Source organism: Micropterus salmoides, unplaced genomic scaffold (assembly GCF_014851395.1).
Source record: "Micropterus salmoides isolate LMB-PRFRI ecotype aquatic unplaced genomic scaffold, ASM1485139v1 Ms_hic_scaffold_20, whole genome shotgun sequence".
Lineage (NCBI taxonomy): Eukaryota > Metazoa > Chordata > Actinopteri > Centrarchiformes > Centrarchidae > Micropterus > Micropterus salmoides.
Window position 1 is genome coordinate 30,715,473 of NW_024041151.1, and position 23,376 is coordinate 30,738,848.

Consider the following 23,376-nt stretch of genomic DNA (forward strand, 5'->3'; position numbering starts at 1 on the left):
CCAGTAAGCCGTTTCTCTTGCTGGTCAGTCAAGAGATAACACACAACTTGGCTTTGAGAGGCAGTTAACCTGAACTCAAGTAGTAAGAGGTAAAATAAGGAATGGATGCGAAAGTGAGTGAAAGTAAGTTACAGAAAACAAAGGGCAACCACTTTGGATGTAAAACATTTATTACTCACACAGCTAAGGCACAGATGAATGGATAAATGCAACCATGATTAAATGTTATGAATACAGCGATGAACAATTAATGTCTGAATCAGGACCATATTGTACTTAATAGCACAGTCATTTATTAACTTGGCAAGATGTATTCATTTGTGGAAACACAAGAGTGAGTTTAATATTGACAAGTGAAATCACTAATGCACCATTCATGGTTATTTGGAGGCAGAGTGAAATACATGATATGATTTCATTCATCATGAATATATATTGAAGGGAGAGCCTACTCCTGACCTAACGCTCGATTTATTTTAGTAATCTCTAGCTGGAAGGGAGGAGGGAGGCACAGTGGAGTTTCCTGTGTGGGCGGCTTGGACATTCTCGGTCCCATTTTGCAGCTTGGCCAGCTGTTACATTTCTCTCTTGAACTCCCAGGAGGTCTGGCATGTTCGGGCATTGTCTACGTGGCGACTTGGAGGCACACACAGAAGAGGAAAGAGTGCTTGGCTACCTCTCGCTTTGTAGTCCAGGGGTGTCTGACGTCATTGGCTCAAAACTTTACCACTCCTACCTACACTGTTCCATGCTTACTTCTTGCTCGAATATCTTTCTAAAGAATTAATAGTTTAATTCTCCAATGTTTAAAACATTGGCCTACTCAGTTGCTGAAAGATATAAAACACCTCACATATCCAGTAAAACAGTTTTACACAGGCTCACATCTGATATTTTTGCAATACACATACTTATGTACATATGTCTATATATGCATACATATACCTATAATACAACTGAAATAATAAAATTAAATGAGTACATGTCAGTATTTCTGTCCCCCTGAGAGGGATGAGGAGAGAAGGGCAGCTCCAACTTAAAAAAAAAAATCTTTTATGGACTGGTGGCTCTGTGTACCATTCCTTTTGATTCAGTTTTTATTGTTCCTGTGTCAGAATCAGCATGTTAAAATCAAACTTTCTTTCTATATTGTTAATTAAACATAACCATTAATGTAGGTCGATTTTGGATTTCAGAATCAATTCTTTTGTCCCTTATTGCTGGTATGGGTTATTGATGAAGTCCAGAAATCATCCTGAGGGTGTGTGTGTTAGTGAGTGTTTGATATTGTCTCCCTATTACTTAACTTGTATTAGCGTCCTCTGTGAGTCCTTACGGAGTTTGTTTGTTGTTAATTATTTTATCAATAAAACATATAAAATCTACATAGCGACTCTGGCTCAGTGTCTTGCTCAAATGTCCTTGGGCAAGTTACTGAACCCTACATTGCTCCCAAAGCCTGTGCATTGGTGTGTGAGAATGTGTGTTTGGGATTGGCACCTTGCACAAATACAGTCCGTTTACCTTGAACCAATCAGCCTCAGCATCCACGTTGATCCATTACAAGACAATAAAAATAATCTTAATGAAACAACATATATATACACAGAGTACTTGGTACATACTGTATCTGCACACTAATACAGTGATATTTTAAACAGACCTGTAAACCTTAGGTAGAGGGAATAACTAAGTTGTACTGTTTATTTTATGCACTGTAGCTGCTTTTACCTGGAAAACCTGCAACTAAATTGTATTTGCACATTTTATTGTTATAAATTGTCTATTTGAAAGTTTTAATCTTCAGTACCAAAACAATCATTTTTCAAAAACCGAGGTCCCACCAATGGTTGATCAGGGGGGAAGATCATCTCAAAGGGACTGTTTTTGCACCATAAGTGGATGCAATGTGGATTTTATTTTTTACATAACAAATAAATTCTATTGCACATTTTGTGTTGTATTTATTGAAGTTTCTTGTTGTATATCAACAAAATTAACAAATCAACAGAAGCCCCCATGGATCAGGAGACAGAGATTACATCCACTTAATGTATGTTATGCTTTTGTTGATTTTGAGTGCAATCTTGTTTTATGAAATAAAAAAAAAAGCTACATTGGGAATAGAGAACCAACAGAAAAGTTCAGATTAAAGAGAAATGGAATCCCTTTGGTGGAAATGTTTTTCCGGTAATATTTGTTGAGTTTGGAATGACTGAAGTGTTAATGGAAGGTGTTTGCACTGGGTCGTATCATCATGGTCACTTTCTTCAGAGAATAAGCTCCTCCTCTAAACTCGGCCCAGTAGACGCCGTCTTGGTAACGGCTGCGGTAATGCCCACCACGGTACCACACCCCGTTTAGGTTGGAGTGAGCACAGGCATTATACCACCATCCTCCCTTCTGGTAGTGGGCACAGTTACCTGGAGACATGAAGAATCAAATCAGACCAACTACTATAGCCTACTAGCAATCTGGTCTTCTGCTGGTTAGGGTTAGGATTGATCCTCAGTGACCCCAACAGTGTAACGACCCTGCTGTATTCATCAAATTCTGCATTATTTACTAGAACAGTAAAGCTTTCATATTGCTTTGTGGGCCAACCCACCTGCGAGTGTGTATGCACTTTCTGTAACATTGAATGTGTACATGCTTGCGCAAATCACGCTCTTGGCCAAGTGGGAGTTGTCATTGCTGTACGACACCACAGTGGGTGCTGTGGACAAACCTACAGCAGCACATGAGCACACGAGCGCTGGAGAATAAGAAAGCAGGGAAAGCCACACGTGACATTTTCTTTTGATAAAACTTTTACCATCGTTGTTGTTCGTGTGGTTTTCTACTTGCTGTCTTGTTCTTTGTGTCTATAAATATGGTGGTTATATCGTTACTGGTGTGTCTTGGATACGGTGAATATGGAAGTGATTGGGCCAGGGCTTGCATTGGCCAAAGATCTACATGCAGTCAGAGTGGCCGCATATGTTTCAAATGTCAAGAAGCAAGCGCCGGATCCCAGGTTGTGCTTGTTTGTGGAGCCCAACGCAAGAAGCATCCAATGGGCCTTTCCTCATTAATGCAATACTTGTGTAATATGAATCCTACTACAGAGTTGAGCTCACTATTGTTACCGTTTTATTTTCTCTAATCAGACATCAACACCGGCAGGAACCTATCATCTTCTCCACTCAGATTTGCAGGGTTTTTTTGCATGCACTCTGAATGACAAGTAATGATGAGTGTTGCAGTTCTTCAATCATGTTTTCCAATACTAGATTTATAATATTGGGGCTTTCGCAGAGTTTCTAACTCAAGTCAGCCAAATGTGTTTTAATAAGTCAAGGAGCAGAAGTTATCCATATTCAGACTCACGGGTTTGCTTAGTTAATTTATGGGCAGCTTGTTCACATTATTGAAATCAACCGGATATTACCCAGGTGGCTTCTGAATCTGTGTGTGTGTGTGTGCGCGCGCCTAGGTTAGATAGTCTGATATTGCTTCTATGGCTTCCTTTCAGTGTCTTTCACTTTAGTGCTGTTATTGAAATGATTTCTTTTGATGTTAGTAGAGGTGGTCTTTATTTCAGGTGAGGTGGCCTTCTCTGTTATAAAACGCTATAAAAACCTAAAAAATAAAAGTATGAATACTCACATGTCAACATGTCTCCATTTTAGATAAACTCTACCAAACGTTGTTAGCTGTCAAAGTACCATTTATTGTAAACCCATAGCCTGAAGGCAGAAGGGTGATGTGACCTGTTTCTGTACTCATCCATCATACCCACTTATTCTGTGCAGGGTGGCATGAGGAAGGAGTTAGGGTGAGGGTCAGCATCTGTATCAACTTAACCCTGAATACAGCTAGTTATGATTGCCTAACCCCTATTCAGAGAAAGGTGTGGCATAGACAATATGTGGCTGGATCTACTGTGGAGACTGTGTGATGTATCGAATCAGATTCCAAAAGTCCACCAACAGTTATGATGACCTCCTCTTGCACTGCATTCCACTCACCTGTGTAGACATCATGGTCTTTGTCTAGTGTGGTAAACTGCTTGCCATTGTGCCAGGTGAGAGAGTCTCCAGCATTGCCATGGTATCGGCCCACTCTCAGCCTGTAGAAGTCATCCTCAGATTCGACACGGAAGCTAGCGTACTCAGCAAAGGTCTTGCGTCCTGTCCAGTCTTCCAGGGTCACCAGCAGCTTGTAGGTGCCCTGGTTGGTCAGCCAGTAGATGTTCTCTAGGCCTAACCAGTATTCACCATCAATGTTTCCAAACCCTTGCTATAAAAGGAGAAAAACATTAAATAAGTTAGGAATAACCCGTTCCTACTGTCCCTAACACGTGCATTTTAGGAAATGCCACAACATTGCTCTTATTTTAAAATTTACAAGAAAGAAGCAGTTTTTTCTCCCCTGGATACAGCCGTGGACTTCAGCAACAAACCACCCATGTTTTCCAAGCATCTGTGAAAGACTGGTATGATGTCAGAGCGAGAGGCCAAGAGCAGCGGCAAAATGGCAGGACCTGTTTAAGAATCTCTCCACCAGAGCTCACTGTGATGGAATGCCTGGCTTCAATTACATGACACATGGATTTAATCAAGAGGGAGTCCTCATCCCTGCCAGTTGTGAGCGTGTAATTGGCTTTAAGTGCCGTGTTGACTCATTGAGGGTGGGATGGGGAATGATTGGGTTGGGGGACAACTTGGAAGGACTCCGCTTTGATCTTGAGTTTAAAGTACTGAGAAGAGTATCCAGATTGGGATGTCCTCACTTTAGGCCACAGGATGTTAATCTTTAGCAACTAAATGTTTCACACTGTGCACCCGTATTTATGTAACATCGAGTTCCATCGGTTATAACTGGGAAGCAGCATAGTTATGAAGCCCTTGGATCACCGAACTGGCCGCAACACTAAGAACAGCTCTGCTGTTGTGATCTCATAAATTTAATTTTCTTGAGTTTTCTTTATGATTACTCATATATTACAGAGGGGGGTAGACCAAACAGCCAAACAGTTTGTTTTGGTATATAGATTTCCGCTGGGGGAGCTAAATGACATTTTAATTATTTGATTTGTTTAACTTTATACTGTGTGTGTGTGTGTGTGTGTGTGTGTGTGTGTGTGTGTGTGTGTGTGTGTGTGTGTGTGTGTGTGTGTGTATAACTGTGTTAGGTCTTCTTTTTTTTTATATCATTATGGCAGTTTCCAAATTCCTCTAAAGTTTATCCACATTCCTTTTTTTTAACTAGAATTTCATAATGTTACTGTTTGGACAGTGTCTGTGTTACCAAACCCATCCCCTGCACTCTTTAGCCAATTGCATGCACATAGCCACTGTCATGTTAATTTTGAATTGGCCAACTAGCTGGGACTGCCAAGTGTTGGTGTTGTTTTCCACAAAGGAGGATGCACAGCCAACCACCACACTGCCATAAGTATTAGACTTCCTCATATGACTCTTAACCTCAAACCAAAACCTCATGGGAGATGTAGTTGCTCAATGCTTTATTAAAAAAACAAGGATTTCCATGTATATGAAAAAACAGACAATGTGAAACAGATGCAAGTGGAACTGAGGCTAATCTGTAAGTAGAGTGGACTTTGGCTACACCCATTCATGACAAGTCAGCCTGCAAGATGGCAACCACTAAACCTCTGAACGGCTTAAAGGATGTCTACAGAGGACGTCGTCCATCAAACACACATCTAACAAACAGATAAACTTCTATTTGAATCATCACAACTGTCTGCACCGGTTCATGCTTCACTCATGTAGCTGCTACCAAAAGCATATTTATGCTTCAAGTCTATTTCTTCCAATGTATGCACGTATGTTTGACTACATTGATTTTTTTGGGGGGGGCTGTGAGCGCTTGAAAATGCAGTTCTGTGGCTGAATGCATCAAGTGTGGCCCTGATGTAGGACTGCAGCTGTTGCTAATGTGCTACTGACTGCTGTTTTCAATATTTGGCTGGTGTTAACAGGGTGTTGGTCTTATTAGTGCATCTACAGTGATTGTTTTCAATTTATCATCAGAAGCTAGGTCTTAAAAACTGTCTGAATAACAATAGCATATTAGAAGAGTTCCTTTGTGATTATTGATCTATTCCTAAACTGGTAAATTACCTGTAATTTACAATAAGTTGATAACTTCATCATATTCATATACCAGCATTTCAATTGACAGATCACATTCACAGTGTACGGTCTAGACCTGCTCTTTTATGATAAGAGCTATGAGATAACTGTTGTGATTTGAATAGAATAGATCTAAGAAATAGGTGAGTCCCTCAGGCTCAAAATTAACTGTTAGAAAGTATTTTGTCAGGATATATACCGGAGACGCTTTGTATTGACTAGGGAATAGTTCTATATACCTGTTCCTTCTTGGTAATATCCTCAGACATCACAGTGTCCGGTAACACAGTTACATAGATGATATGTAATTGTCCATTTTGTTTTTTGTCTTGGAGCAATTTTAGATTCTCATTTTAACAAGGTGTTTTAAACATAAATTCTTGAACTGGAAATACAGGTACAGTTTGACTTCCTCAAAGTTATTTAAATACTTATATTACTACTTAATTACTTTTAAATTGATGCAATTATGTTTTGATTTGATGACCCAACTAGATTTATAGAGAAAGTACAGCTAATTCACAATGTGATGGCAAGACGTTATCTATCAAATAAATCCCATTACTTTCTACACGTGACTGGAAATTTGTATTTATCTTTATATTGATTAAAATTCAGTTTGTTGTGCTGTTTTAATATGGTCTTTGTTTGGGTTGATGTCAGATTCACAGATTTATGTTTTCACCCCTTGATTTCCCTATTCATTTCTTTTATCCCAATTTATTATTATTTAATCTATATTATTCTTAATTAAGAACACTATTTTTAGTCATTATTAGTAAATGGTAAAAAAAAAAGTGTTTTGGATATTCTTCACTGCAAGGTACAAAATCAGAGCTCAGTAGGAAGTACTACTCAGACTGTAAACATGGGTGTATATCCTACATGAGCTTTCTAAAATGTGAGACAAAGACCCATATGATGTTAAAGACAACAAATAAAGACGACAGATTTCTATCACAAAGGCTTAGGTGATCCCCTGATGTTTCATCTAGCACCACCACAAAGTTTGGGAAACTATTTGGGACGGATATCCAAGGTGCCCAGAGGATGAATCCTCTTGACTTTGGTAATCCCCTGACTCTTGCTCCAGCACCATCAGCAGGTCAAAGTTTTCACTTATGCTGTGAAATATCTTACCATCTACTTTATGAATGTGCATGTAATTTTGTACAATTGTGGTTTCCAGAGGTTGACGTTTGTGGTTGTGAGTGAATGTCTAAGAACTATTGGATGGATTGAAAGACATGATACAGGTATTCAGGTTCGTTGCGTGATAAATTGTTATAACTGAAAAGTCAGAGGATCATCAAACACTATCAGGTCAAAATTTTTTCCCATACTTTGGTTTATGACCAAATACTTGATAAACTAATGATATTCCCATCAGCCTCAGCTGTGCATTGTTTAGTGCTCGTTAGCATACCAGTATTAGCATGCTAACAAGCTAAACTAAGATGATGAACCTGGTAAGCATTATGCCAGAATAACATCATGATGTTACCCCTATCTCCATTTAGTGCAACAGACACTGACATATTTGCAGCTCGATGTGTCGGAACTATCTAGAAGGCATAAAGAACCTTCTCAGCTCATTCTAAGTTCAGAGCCTCGTTTTTACCTTGTACGTCTCCCAGTTCCTAAAGAAGTTGACCGAGCCATCCTGACGCCTCTGAATGACAGTCCACCCACCAGGGTCATGCCTCTGGTCACACCAAACCTGCATGAGTCGGTTGCCGTTGTCTGGTTTCAGGAGGTACATGCCGCTAGTGGTGTATCCGCCCTCCAGGGCCCCTAGACAGTCTTTGAAAGGACCTGCAAGTGAGACAGAATGCCACCTAACTAAGCTGTATACTGTAGATTGATCTACAATAGCTTACAGGCATTAATTTTCACCACCATGCATTTCTGACTATTAAGTCTGCATGTATTGTATGATTTTGACCGGTTATGAAGCCTGTCTGATCTTGCTGATTTGAGTTAAATGCATCCATTTTTGCAGTTGTCTTATAAGAGACAGACTGTTGTGTCCTTGTGGTCTTTTGGGATCTCAGAAATTATTGCTTCCCTCCAGGTCAATGGTAATTCCCCTCTCTCCAGGATTTATGTGTAGGCTCTTTGTAGTATTGGGTTTATTAAATCAGTGAAGGACTAGAATTAGTTTGTGTACCCATCTATGCCCGCACTCTTATAGGGCTTGAGTTTTTTAATTGTGCCTTCAATTTCTTTTATACATATAACAAAATTATTAATTGCAACATCTGTGGCATTGTGCTGTGTGATGGAACTTCACATTTTCGAGTGCTCTTTTATCGTGGCCAGCCGAAGGCCCACCTGTGCAATACCCATGCTGTCTGATCAGCATCTTGATATGCCTCAACTAGATCTAAGAGTTCAGCTCATGATGAATTGGGTCAAAACAAAGGTGTTTATAAGTTAATTTCACTGTGCTTCGAAATTAATCAGTTGTTTCTAAATTCCCTCTGTTTTCCTCAGAATATGGTTGTTTATAAAATGCTGCAAAGGCATGTGACATTTCTTTTGGTTTGTCTGTCTGGTTCTATTTTTGTTTTCTTTTTTACTTTTTTAATGCTACATTGTTTTCTTAATGGAGAAGTGAGGAGATTGTTCAGTTCTTCACTGGCTTCTTTTAGCATGCGTATATCTTGAATATCTTTTATTTCCTTGTGTTTTTTTTCCTGGTATCCCTGTTTTATTTTCTAGCTCAAAACGTTTAGCTGCTTCTGCCTTTTTTGAAATTAGAGTGAAAAGGGGGGGGGGATGTCTTCCCTGTCGTTAAATTCCAAAAACAGAGCAAGCACGTTTTTTAGCTTAGCCTGAAATGGAGGCATGTTTAACAGGAAGGTGTTCAACCTCCATTTAATATGGGGTAGCGGATCGTCTTACATCTCAAACCATAGATACGCTATTCTGTTGAATCTCCCTCCTTTCAGACGTACTTAACCAGACAACGCCTCCGTGGCCCTCAGGAGCTCCCGTGTGAATTATTCTACTCCCGCCCTAGCTGTTGTAGTACCTACTCTGAGAGTTCCACTTCAGAAAGTGCTGTAATTCCCAGATGTTTCAGATGCTCCGTTGCTTTCCATACTGAATAAAAGGCCGTCTTCCCGTGGACCAAATACACATTCAGCACAGCAAACAGTAATCGTAACTTTCTTCAGCTGGCAAAATCCTCGCAGTGTGCTTCAATTTGCCTTTATTTACGTATCATACAGGCTGGCAGCCTGTCAGCTCATGTACTGCGGTCTTCAGAAACTCTTTGTTCAGCTTTGTCTAGTTTCTCACAACTGCATATTTATTCATTCAACACCATCAGGAATTTAAACTTGTCTTTCTAACAAATCTTTTCTCATTCCTCTCATTTCTGATAAGTCCTCCGTTGTCAGGTCACTTGCTAGCTAAAGCAGAGGGTCTTGTAGGAGTTCTTGTTAGTAATTATTTATTTTTTTTATGTCCAACTCAAATACCACTCTGATATTTGCACTTGCATGGACATACAGCAATATCAGTCCATCTCTATTGAAGAATTACCTTATATATGCCAAACTTCATTCTGGACCTTGGAAATAACAGTTTATTAGCATTTATTATCTTATACAGTATATATTAGATCTGGGCAGGATGGTGAAATTGATTTCTGAAATGATTTTAAGAAGCATGTGTAGAGATTCACACAGCATTTCTAATTCTATTTTCTTGTGTTATGTATATGTATTGAAATCACAATAATCAATCTCATTCATTTTATTTTATTTTTCAGAAAACAAGCTGAGGCTCTTAAGTTTAACACAAATAAAACTGAGGCAATTGTAGATCAAATTCTTGAAGTTCATCCTTGTCTATTTCAAATTGAAATTATATAACTTGAATAAAAAATGTGTTCATTAAATAGGTGTTTGATAGGAGCACATTTCCTGTAAGCTGTATTTGCATGCGTGCCTTTGTAATGCCCTATTTTGTTTTCAAATGTAGTCAGTCAAATGGGCGCCCTAACCTTAACCCACTTTTTCCCCACAATCGTCACAAGAGCAGTCAAAAGAATCATAAGATACCACATTTATTGCGTGTAACTTTCTAAAAAGTAATTTTTAGTAAAACTCAACAAATTGATTCTAACCTACAAGCCTCCATTTTCTTAAAAAAAAAATGCTATGTCAAATGAAAAGTGGGATTTGCGTTAATATCTGGGTGATTTCAGCAACCTGCTGACAGCTCTTAGTTAGTCCTTTAGCTCATGCTTGCTATACAGGTGAAACTCGAAAAATTAGCATATCGTGCAAAAGTTCATTTATTTCACTAATTCAACTTAAAAGGTGAAACTAATATATAGACTCATTACATGCAAAGTGAGATATTTCAAGCCTTTATTTGATATAATTTCGATGATTATTGCGTACAGCTTATGAAAACCCCAAATTCAAAATCTCAGAAAGAGAAGAATATTACATGAAATCAATAAAAAAAAAAAAAAAAGGATTTTAAATACAGAAGTGTCAGCCCTCTGAAAAGTATAATCATGCATATATACTCAGTACTTGGTTTGGGCCCCTTTTGCATGAATTACTGCCTCAATGCGGCGTGGCATGGATGCTATCAGCCTGTGGCACTGCTGAGGTGTTATGGAAGACCAGAATGCTTCAATAGTGGCCTTCAGCTCTTCTGCATTGTTCGCTCTCATGTCTTTCATCTTTCTCTTGGCAATGCCCCATAGATTCTCTACGGGGTTCAGGTCAGGCCAGTTTGCTGGCCAGTCAAGCGCAGTAATCCCATGGTCACTGAACCAGGTTTTGGTACTTTTGGCAGTGTGGGCAGGTGCCAAGTCCTGCTGGAAAATGAAGTCAGCATCTCCATAAAGCAGCATAAAGTGCTCTAAAATGTCCTGGTAGACGGCTGCGCTGACTCTGGACTTAATAAAGCACAGTGGACCAACACCAGCAGATGACATGGCTCCCCAAACCAACACAGACTGTGGAAACTTCACACTGGACTTCAAGCATCTTGGATTGTGTGCCTCTCCATTCTTCCTCCAGACTCTGGGACCTTGGTTTCCAAATGAGATGCAAAATTTGCTCCCATCAGAAAAGAGGACTTTGGACCACTGAGAAACAGACTAGTTATTTTTTTCTTTAGCCCAGGTAAGACGCTTCTGACGTTGTTTGTTGTTCAGGAGCGGCTTGATTTGAAGCCCATGTCCAGGACCCCTCTGTGTGTGGTGGCTCTTGATGCAGTAACTCCAGCCTCAGTCCCTCCTTGTGAAGCTCCCACACACATTTGAATGGCCTTTTCCTGACAATCCTCTCCAGGCTACGGTCATCCCTGCTGCTTGTGCACCTTTTTCTTCCACACTTTTCCCTTCCACTTAACTTTCTATTCATGTGCCTTGATACAGCACTTTGAGAACATCCAACTTCTTTTGCAGTTACCTTTTGAGGCTTTCCCTCCTTGTGGAGGGTGTCAATGATGGTTTTCTGCACAACTGTCAGGTCAGCAGTCTTCCCCATGATTGTGAATTCCACTGAACCAGACTGAGAGACCAATTAAAGGCTCAGGAAGCCTTTGCAGGTGTTTTGGATTAATTAGCTGATTAGAGCGGGACACTTTGAGCCTACAATACTGAACCTTTTCACAATATTCTAATTTTCTGAGATTTTCAATTTGGGGTTTTCATAAGCTGTAAGCCATAATCATCGAAATTATATAATTATATAGTATTATATATACTAATTATTTTTCACCTATTAAGTTGAATTAGTGTAATAAATGAACTTTTGCACGATATTATTCACGCTACCCGTTTTAATCAGCCTTTCTGCACAGCCAGGATCTGCAACTTTTATGATCTCACTGTACGGGTCAATGGACCAGTCAAGAAACTTAATCCTTAGTGTCTGGTTTAACTGTTACTGAACTAAGAGGAGTCAAGTCAGACCTGTAACCGAAAAGGAATGTATGTCAGATGTATTTTAATCTAATCTAACTGTTGACACGATGAGTAACTAAAGACTTATATGGATATTATAGGGACTTTGACATCAGTTGCAGCAAGTATTGCACAATGTGTGGCTGCTTTGCTACAATAATAGACCTCAGAGGAACAAGTATCAGTGTGGTGATCTACTTACCAGAGGGCTCGTTTGTAAAGCTGTATGTAGCACTGGGCATTGTGGGCAGTGGAGGTGGTAATGCTTTGGAGTTCTGGTCACTCTGTATCTCATTAGTCATGGGGTTGTTGGTGTGGCGGTTGTGGGTAGGTGGATGGTAGGGTCTGTAGCCTCCAGGAGACAGTGCAGGCATCTGCAGGGGAGGCTGAGCGATCACAGGGGGCTGTGGGCGGACAGGACGGCTCCGCTCCTGCACCACACCGTACAAGTGTCCCCTCTTACACTTCTCCTCCAGCTGCACCATGAGGGCACTCTGGTTGCTTGCTAGGGCTGACAGATGCCGGTACTTATGTTCCAGGTCGCTGTAGCGTGCAGCTAGCCTCCCCATCTCGTTTGTGTGGTTGAGCACACGGGTCTCCAGCTGTGACACCTCCAGAGCATTGTCTCGTTTGCGAATGATCTCATGCAGCAGCTGCATGTAGAGCTGTGTAACTCGGGAGTTCATGTTGCGGCTCTCTTTGCGCAGTAACTTGACTTCATTGACCAGACCCCCATCTACCTCTACCAACTGCTGCAGCGCTTCGATCTGCTGTCGCTGCTTCTGCAGCTCACTGTTGAGCAGCTCCAGCTCCTGCTTATTGACCCGGTTCTCCAGCAGGGCCTCAGGTTCCTTGGAGTTCACACAGATGGGCCCGTTATATTTCTGCTGAGGGACAATAAATGTGTAAGAACATTTATCTGTTTGGGAAGCGCTGTGGTCGACCACTGCACGTTTTTGCCGTTTTGCCGCATAGATAAACTCTTTCTCCAGGATCTCATCACTGTTCCCGATTTCCTGAGTGTCTCCCTGGAGAGAGGACTTTGGTCCAGAGAGCAACAGGAGCACCAACAAAGCCTCCACAGGGAGAATCATCACAGTGATGGCACCTGAACCAAGATGATATCTGGAACAGAGGGGGACAAGATTATCAGTAAATGTCCTTTCCTTTCTTTCACTGAAGCAGTACTAGCACATTGCATACATTTTGCAGTTACATGGTTGTCATCCCAAATATTGCATTTTGCATGTGGTACAACTAATGTTACTCACAACTGTCAGGTACTTAAGACTGCATTTATTTGTTTGTTTGTTTGTTTGTTTTTGGCCACTTGGGGTAGCAGAAAAATCTGAAAACACAAAATTGACTTTGCAAACACATCTAGCGGACACAGAGCAACAACGTGACCATTCATTTGAAGATGTGTTTGGTCGAGGCAGATGGTCGCCCACCCTGAGCCATGGTTCTGCTCGAGGTTTCTGCCTCTTAAAAGGAATTTTTTCCTTGCCTCTGTCGCCTAGTGCTGCTCTTGGTGGGAACTGTTGGGCTTCTGTAAATAGCATCATAGAGTACGGTCTAGACCTGCTCTTTTATGAAAAGTGCTGTGAGATAACTGTTGTTGTGATTTGGCGCTATATAAATAAAATTGAATTGAATTGTTTGCTGAATGTAAGTCAATTATTCATTCTCCGTTAGCTCTGGTTTAGTCTCTACTAACTCAAGAGAAAAATATCTGAGTATTTAGCTGCTTAATGCTCAACTACATTCACCAGTGAGTCTCTAAATGTGTCTGTTTGGTCTTTGGTTCTGAGCAGGTCGTGTACAGTGGCTTTTAAGAGCTTTTTCACTGAAGCAGTTGCCTGCTGCTGCTGGAAACAAGGCTGTTGAGAACAGATTTTGTGGGCCACAAAACCAAAACAATGACATAAAAGAGGACAAAACGCCCCACTGTACTGAGGAGTGTTCATCATAATTCTCTGTGGATTTGTCACTCTGAGTGACACCTTTTACATTATACATTGATTATCCATTCAAATAATTTTCCTGGGTTTTAGACTGCTCTATAAAAGTACAATGAGATAACCTTTATTTATATATATATATATATATATATATATATATATATATATATATATATATATATATATATATATATATATATATATATATATATAATTACTCACATCTCCTTCAGAATGTCACATTTCCTTGTCATCTGTCTTTTGTAGCAGCAAGTTCAGCAAATCTACAGTAACTGCTCAGAACAAAGTGTAAAAGAACACAACGTAAATTCCATGCTCACCAGCATGGGATATTAAAAAGCATGCTTTTCAACTTGACTGTTTTATCTAAATTTCTCTGGTTTATCTCATAAATGCTGGAAGTGAACTTCCCTGTGTGTGTGTTAGTGGTCAGTTCATGGCTAAACCTCTCAACAGCTATTAAGCCTCGCAAACCTCTTTATACACACGCGCACACACACACACACACACACACACACACACACACACACACACACACACACACACACACACACACACACACACACACACACACACACACACACTCTGTAGAGATGATAGTGAAGCCTGTCCATAGCTACAGTGTTAGGGCATCTGTCAGCTCTGGTCACTGGGAAATGCAGCATGGACCCATGAAATCCGTCCAGACCCAGATCACCATGTGTCAGGCAGACTTATAAAAGGTGTCAGCAGACACAAATACGACCACACAGAACAAACACAGCCCTTTGTGGTTGACGTCAGAATCTTTCAACTGCAACAAAAGTAATTCATTTGTTACGCATGCTTTATCCCTCCTCGTCTCCTGCTTCTCTCTTTCTATCTTTGTCAGTGTGTGTCTGTTTCAGGCACTCATTCATTCTCACCAGTTGATTCGACTGCATCCCAAACACACATCGCGTTTGGACACAAAGGCATGACAGGCCTGTGGAGCTCTTAGAACCACAGAGGGAGAGAGGAAAGAGACACCCGGCTCAGCTCATTCAGCGAGTGCTGGCTGACTACTGAGCAGCTTAAAGAACTGAAGTAACTGGTCAGATTATTGCAGTTCATTTTAGTCCCTGTGTCTAACTGAAGCTGAATGGAATGTAGCAGGAGATCTGTCCTTTCATTTGTCTCTGACTAATATCTTCCTGCTCTGCCTCAACATGCTGCTTGATTGTTCAGTAGTTACTGAAATATTTTTGATTAGTGGTGCGTTGCACTTTACCCAAAAGCCATAGCATCATAGACTGTCAGCTAACTGGCCTCACTGTGAGAAAAATCTACATCTATCTTCAGAAATAGGAGCCATTCACCCAGTATGCCAAAACATGAGTGGACCATTGGTTTTGGGTTTTGGTTTAGGAAATAGACATGGAACAGTGTCTTTCTGTTATACTGAAGATCCCAGCAGCTTTGCATAAACAGATGAATGATGGCGACTGTAATTCGGCAAGCAATACAAGTGATGCACCAACAAGAGGACTGCTACCAAGTAAACAGGGACGTAAATTCAGATTTTAGATTACTTAAATGATAGGCTTTGCAAAGGTTTTATTTGGAGGGAAATGCACAATGCGTTTGTTAGACCTCAAGGATACACACATTGTGAGTAACACTGAGGATAAATAACTTTTGCATGTTAATTGATTTTTTTTTTACCACTTGACATTAAAATAAAAAAAAGTAAAATTATTATTGCAAATGTGTTAGCAAACAGTTGCCTATTTATACATCCAGCAGACACAGTGCAACATGATCATGTGGAGTTGTGTCTGTGTCCACCAGATGAATGTCAGACAATATTTACTCTCTTTTAGCTCTGTTTTGTTTTCCACCATCTCTTAAGAAGAATATCAGCCTCTTTAGCTTCTAAACACTCCTCTATATTTACCAGTGGGTCTCTAACTGTGAGCTGGCAGATGCTCGAGTCTTCCGTTGTCTGACTAGCAGTTAAAGCTCCTGAAAGATGAGTCCAATAGAGATTATTCCATGCTGTCCATATCTATCCCTCAATAAAAAGAGTGGGGCACGTGGAACTCCTAATTTTTAGGAAATGTTCCAGTTGCACCTGCATTACTTTTGTCACACTGTCAGTTTATTGTGAGCTTCCTTTGAGTGCACTGTAAAAGTTTCAGCAAAAAAGCACTGTCCTTAAATTTTAAGTTAAAATTGAACTAGAACTAAATGGTTGTCCAATTTGTTTATAAATTCTTCCAAAGTAGAACATGCTGAGTCAGCTAATCTGAATCTCAGACTATTGAAAGGAGTTGTGAAGTGGATTTTTCACTGTGGTTTACATTGTTAATGAATGTATCAAAAAAAATGAACAAGCCTCGTCTTTTTACATAAATTACATGCAAGCTAACAATGTTCCCAAACATCCTAATTTGATGAGTAAATTGAATGATCAGTTAGACATTTAGTCAAACCCTGCACTGTATAACTTCTGACAAGATGCTTTAAATTGGCCTTAACACATAATACAGAAAATATACCATACTGTCAGAGTGGATTAAGTGTGCTTTAACATCCTTAAAGATCCTTTAAAGGGAATGTAAACTGTGTGTTGAGCGTAAAACACAGCGCCTAGCACAGTCAGTATTCAGTGTGATGCATATTGAACAAAATGTCAGGTCAGAAAATTGCCCCACTCACCACTTGTCTCTGTTTCCCTATATCCCTTGCCTTTCTGGCAAGTTTGATTCCAAGTCCTCTTCAGTCAGAGTCATTCCATATTTCCTCTGTGTTTGTCCTTTATTTTGTCAGTGGACCTCCTTCATATTATTTGCTTTACCTGCTGTCAGAATCAATTTTCCGTAAAGACCATACGGAAAGTGTTCCAGCTGTGACAATGTCTCTGCAGAGAAAGATTTTTTTTTTTTAACAGTCCCTAAGTGTCCATTCAAGTAGCAGCAGACAACTGCCAAAGTTTTCCCGCTGTAACGTCATTCATCTACTGCAGAGGATTTTTCCACCGTTGATGAGTCCTAAACTGAGAGCTCACGCCTGTTCCTCAGACAGAATCAGTTTCTCTTCCTCCCAGAGACTCGGCCTCCCTCTGTCTTCCTGCGATTATAAGTGAGAGACTTATTGTTGCCTGAGGTAATTAAGCTGTGAGCCCACAGTCACGCCCATTTCCCCTCCCCTTGACAATAGAGAGATCATGGAGGCAGTAGACAGAGACTCCGTCCCCCCACCTAAACCCTTCTCCTCTTTAACACCCCCCCAACAGTTCGCCCCTTTCCCCCTGCGGCCCCCCGGCCAGCCCAGGACTCCCTCTGAGAAGACTGGGGTAGTTGACCAGCCACACATGTCAGCAGCTGCATGTGTTGCAGTAAGGTCACAGGTTTGGAGCATGTGGATCTTGACCTGTACTTACTGAGGGAAGCTACGGAAAGAGAGGTGTTTACCTGACTTTTTCGCCCTGTTTGTTTTCCCTCTGGTTCAGCAGAGATTTTAAAAGATGAACAAAAAGAGTGTATTTGCTCTTCCTAGCTTCATTCAGACTCCTATAATCCTGGACTTTAATAGGAACAGAAAGACAAAGTTCCCCAGCTTGAGATGGGTATTTTCAGTGCGTTATTTCCTGCCTTTAAGATGACCCTTACATAGTCTGTAAGCTGAGATGTTTGTCTGTGAAACCAGGCAGAGACTGTCCATTCAGACAATTTGCCAAAAGCAGAGGAGAAAGAGTTTGGATACAGTTTGTTATGTTGTCATAGTAATCACTGGTTACATAACACCTTTCACAAATATTTAGTGACTCATATTTGTTTTTAATTGCACGAGATGCTCACAAACTCGTGATGAATGATCATGGTTTTTATCCATGGATTAAAAAACGGCCCTTTGTCGAGGTGATTATCCTTTGAGACATTTGAGTAAACTCTAGTCTGTGGGAAGAGACGCTCATGTTGATTTGTGCTTTTATTGTAGTTCCAACAGCTTTAACAGGGAAGTTTTCAGATGCGTTAACATCTCTCTTGTAGCTTTAAATGAGCTGTATTCTAGCTGTAACAGAAAGTGGCAAGTCTTGTGGAGTAGGGATGACTGGAGAATTGTAGACACAAGCAAGAAAGTTGTGCAAGTTGGGCCCTAGTCTATATGCTGGAATATCATTCACACATGTGTTATTATAACTCAAAAGTCAAACAATCAGAAACTAAGAGGATCTACAAGTACAATAACAACATTATGGCCATTTCAAATTCCTAAAGGAAATATTATGATTCTCATTTAAGTGCCTTTATGCAACGTTGAGTTATTCCTCAGAGCACATTCAGATGCAGCAGAGTATAAAACCAGAACCATGATTCCTCTTTGCTTTGTTATGATTCTTCCTGTATGTGTGTTTCAACAAAGAAATTCTTTGGACTCCTTGTAATGGTTTTTTGTACATCATGCAATCCCGTGTCTTTTCATTTCTGTGCTTCATAAAGGAGGACAGGCCTCAGCCTGTGACCACTCTCCAGTCTCTGTCTTCTCTGTTCATGCACACAGTCTGCTCTGATGGGCCTGATAATGAACTACAGTGCAGCTACAAAGGCTAGGAAGCAGGTAGTCCGGAAAAAGCAGTGGGCTGTGAACCGTCTTTCCTGCTGCAGCCTAGTCTTTATTCAGACCAGGAACACAAGAGCAGAGGAGAGATAAATGACTGAGTTAACTCTCTGTTGTTGATGGCTAAACCAACAAATTGTTCAATGTACAGCTAGTTCATGAAAGCTTTTTACTTGTGCTGTTCTAAACAACTGACCTTTGATTGGTCTTTAAAGTGACAGGAAGTCATGATTTTCACATTTCTGCGATTTATTGAGAGTAGCCACAGTGACTGAACATATGGATAGACCATGACCAGATTACGCAATCAGAGGATTGCATAATAAAAACAATACAAAGTATAAACAAAGAGTTATGAAATCGAAGTGAAATAATATTTGAGTAGCATTTCCTGAAGAAAACATGTAATGGCTATGAGCACGGAGGCTGAAAGAAAGATAAAGTACTGCAGGTCAAGAAGCATGACTAGACAAAATATGAGCAAAAATTATAAAACAAAATATGTGAGCTGCACAGTTTGTCCCGGGGGGATGGCAGACTGCAGCCAATCACCTTCTCTGCTGAGCGATGATACGCTGCAGTCTGGCCTTGCTCAAAACACAAGAAGCATCATAAAATCAAGCATATATGAGAAATGCAGTATCTGTAACACGTAACTGTTTCTGAGTAACAGAGGAGCAAAAAAAGGCAATAAGTAGAACAAGAGTAGAAAGACGGTGAGATCGCTGTGCAGCACAAATCCAATCCAATTACAGATCTCTCAGATTATCACATGAAAAGACAATAAATGTTTTTTGTTTCAGTGTTAAGAGATTCATCATTGTGAAGCACCGGTGTTGTAGCCTGAGTGACAGCTGACCAGCAGGACTGTATTGACACAACGACTGATGGACTGATATAAGGAGTTGGCAGACACCTTGCGAGTGGGCTGTGCTGTGAATCTGAGAAGCAGGGAGACAGGAAGCAAAGCTGTACAGTTCTGCAGACCGAGCACAGCTGAAACACATTACACCATGCACTCACGTGTTTATCAGGATGACATCATCGGCAAATATTTGTTAAGCATTTTGTGTTGTGTTATGCAGATGTAATATTTAGGCTGGAACTGCCAGCACAGTTGATGTCATGGACAGCTAGTATATCTCAATTGGATTTGGGTGTAGCATGGAGAAAGAGAACACACTTAAATGTTGTCTTCTACATGTGAAAACACACTTTCTTGGAAGTTTTTTTGATGTCTTTTAGAACTTTTCAGTTATTGTTACCTGTCAGCTACATATCTCAATAAAAGAAGCAACATTTTCAGTACGTTGTTTATTCCCTTCAACACTTTGGTACTATGAGGTGTAATGAGCATTGCCTCACTAGCCTTTGACCGGCTAGTGAGGCAATAGTGAGGCTTAGACTTGTGGTCTTGTTTCATCATTACAGGCGCAGCTAAAATGCTGAGCTTTAAAATACTGCCAAACACTGCCTGAGGTGCTTCCCAATATTTCCACAACTGGTTTCCATCTTAGCCTACCCTCATCAGTTGAGCCTTTATAGTTTTACATGTAGACAATAACGCAGTCTGCACACATCTTGTAAAGTGTGTAATCATATACGATGAAGGTTGCTTTTTTCCTTGCTCCACTCTTACTTCTTTACATTTTTAAAGATGAAATCAGAACTTTAGACGTGAGATGTCATTTTCTCAAGTCGTCTCAGGACATTTTTGTGTGTAGATGGCTGTCTAGCTCGCTGGATTAAAACATTTTCAAGCTGGGTAACATCTTTGAAAATTCGCCAAAGTGATAAAATTACAATAATGCATAGCGTGAGAATGAAAGTAACTTCACACTGACAGTCCTAAAAGAGAGATGCCACGTATTTAACACTTGTATGTTTTGAACTGACTTTATTGTCATTGACAGCTAAAAGGTAGAACCACAGGAAATGTGCCGTATAAATTTTCGCCTTGTTATTTGCATGAAGTTGACAGCTGAAGGTTTTTTGTTTGTTTTTTACAGTCAATGCTGAAGACTAACTAGACAAAGAAAATTATCATATTTCAGGGAAAACTATAAGCACCGCCAGAACTGAGTTTGCTTCCATGAGTTCACCAGGTTGATTAGCCTAGCAGCTAGCGATAGCTTAACAAAATACTAAATAAATGTTATTTATACTTTTTTCTTACCCACTGTTAATTTAAGTCACTGCATCTTCTGATACAAAACCATGGGGATTTCATTGTTACGTAACAAAATAACTGAATGGATTATTAAAATTGCTGCAGATTCATTTTGACTGTTGATCGACTTATTAGTTAAATAACTTAGTTTCCGCTCTATTTAATATACAGTTAGTTTCATATTCAGTGTGCATGCATTTGCTCCTTCTATCTGATAACAAAAAATTTGGTATTTCAGAAAACATGTTTTATTGAAAGTATAAGAGGTCCTGAACCTGACACATTGAACTTTTCTAAATGACAGTAACACTGTGTAGCTGCATTTTGGACTCCACCCAGATCAGAACTGGATAGATAAATCTTTCTGACCAACTAAAGAGAGAGGGCCCAGGCTAACACTGATTTGGTCTGGCTGTATGTTCTTCTGCATTCTGCTGTAATACAGCTCTAGGGTGGATTGTCCCGTATGCTCTTGTTAAAAAGGCTTTGGCCTTTTTCCAGTTCAGCAGTTACAGTATTGTTTGGCCTGTGTGAAAAGCCAGACCACACACTAAGCAGCATGGCCCAAGATGATGTACCACACAGTCACTGAGCGATCTGACTTGGAAAACAAGAGTAGTGTAGAAAATGATGGTTGAGTCCTGGTAGTTGATCTGAGTGTGTGTGAGTGAAGCGGTGCTGATGAGCAGAGCAGTGACACAAACGTAGTGCGTTCAGCAGGCCAAGCTTCCCTGACCCCTGCTCCATGACCTCTGACCTCTCTAATGCCTGACCCCCTGTGGGGCGTGTCTCCTTTGTACCACTGAAGATGCTACTCACTGCACTGCTCAAGAATTTCATCACATGTGTCAAGTGTGTGTGTGTGTGTGTGTGTGTTTGTGTGTTTGTGTTGGTGCTTTTGGCACCAGATTTGATTTTGAGATTACTTTCATAGTGTTTTCAAAGTGAGACAGGGTAACCAAGCAAGGATAGTGGGATTTTAGGAAAATGTTTGTATTAATCAAGATGAAAACTTCTTGAAATATCATTTCACATGTTATAATTTATTTATAGTTCAATTTTAATAACACATTTTTAAACTGCCTCACATTAATTAAGTCACTTCACTAAATGTTAGTTGGAAATTAAAGAGTGCAATTTCAGAAAACATGAGCTAAATGTGGAAAATGTGACACATTTATAATTGACCACAATAAGATGTGATGGTAATAGGGTTAAATGTATCCATAGCAACACATGTCACAGTGAAAGTCCTCTATAAATGCATTTAAAATAGGTTGTTGTCTTTGCCCATTGAATGTTTCCTGATCTGCCACCTCAGTTGGTTGCCATTCGCAGCCTTATCGCTAGATGCCACTAAATCTTACACACTTAACCTTTAGCAATCTTAGACAGCTGGATTTTGAAAGTATACACCTGAAAAAACCCTTCCCCTCCCGTCAGTCCTCTCTCCAAAATCACTCCCCCAAAACACATGTTCATGCACAGTGAGTGCACCGGCAGACTGCACGCAGGTAGACAGGCAGGTAGGCCATGCTTATTACAGTCCAGACAGTGGATTCTTTTGTGTCAGAGCATTGGAGTTATTGATTGCTGTTGGAATGTAAAGAGAATTTCAACAAATATAACAAAAAATGTTTCTGAAATAAACTGCCTACCCCAGCTTTAAGTCTTGTAGTAAAAATAACATAAGCCTTCAAATGCGAGTGAAAGCTTACTTTTAGTAACTTGATTACCTTTGTGTTTGAAAACTCATTCATCTTGTGGCATTCTCGGTATCTTCAAATTTGAAGCTTTTTTTTTCAGTGCAGAAAAATATAATTATTCAATTTTTCCCAGTATGTCAGTGGAAATGCCACTGATATCTGTAGGACAATATACATCTCTTCCAGTGAAAGGTAATGATGAAATTAATGAGTACATTTGTTTAACCCTGTATGCTAAAGACTTTGCTGTACTCTCCAGGTGTAGTGCGGGTGTGCTCCTCGGTTTACTGGAGTCCTGTCATTTTTATGAATGCACATTCCCCTCTGGTCTTTTCCAAAGTCCAATAAAATGCAGTGTCAGCCCCGCATCGTATCTCAGCCACACAGTTGACTTATTGACAAAGCATCCAGAGAAAACTAAAAAGTCTGGTCTTAGGTGTAAATATCCCTGCACAAGCATGTGTCTTGTTGTCTGTTCCATGCTAAATCCCAGCTAACATTCATTTGTAGTTCAGCAGACAAAATGTTGATGTTAAAAAGTCAGGCTGTTTTGGGAACCTGGTAAAATAACTTTTTTTTTTCTTGCATCATAAAGCTTGTTAGCTTCCTCCGCCAGCACTTGGGGAGCTCCTCAACTCCGAAAAGCACATTTCCGATCCGCCATCAATTTTTGTAAAACTGCCAATATTCTGAATCTACACGGTTGATTTATCACCTAAAAATTTCTCAGAAGTGGATTTGGTGATGAATTAACATACAGAAATTGTAAAATATAAAACATTCTGTTGCTGGCCTCTGTCTGGCGCGCGCAATGATGATGCAGTGAATAGTGGCGATCTGCAGTGTTGTCACA

The 23,376-nt window shown here is 40.1% G+C and overlaps 2 protein-coding genes across 4 annotated transcripts in view; one reads left to right on the plus strand and one right to left on the minus strand.

The window, feature by feature from the left end:
- The window catches only part of LOC119914272 (ras-specific guanine nucleotide-releasing factor RalGPS1-like), a 110,507-nt gene that overhangs the window by 43,126 nt on the left and 44,005 nt on the right, over nucleotides 1-23,376 (plus strand). The window lies entirely within an intron of this gene.
- Nucleotides 153-17,324, minus strand: LOC119914273 (angiopoietin-related protein 2-like). Its single transcript, XM_038733471.1, has 5 exons — nucleotides 16,746-17,324; nucleotides 12,287-13,209; nucleotides 7,765-7,958; nucleotides 4,011-4,281; nucleotides 153-2,423 (listed from the first exon to the last, which is right to left on the minus strand). The coding sequence occupies exons 2-5, from the start codon at nucleotides 13,176-13,178 to the stop codon at nucleotides 2,224-2,226; spliced, it is 1,557 nt and encodes a 518-aa protein (XP_038589399.1). The 5' UTR covers nucleotides 13,179-13,209; nucleotides 16,746-17,324; the 3' UTR covers nucleotides 153-2,223.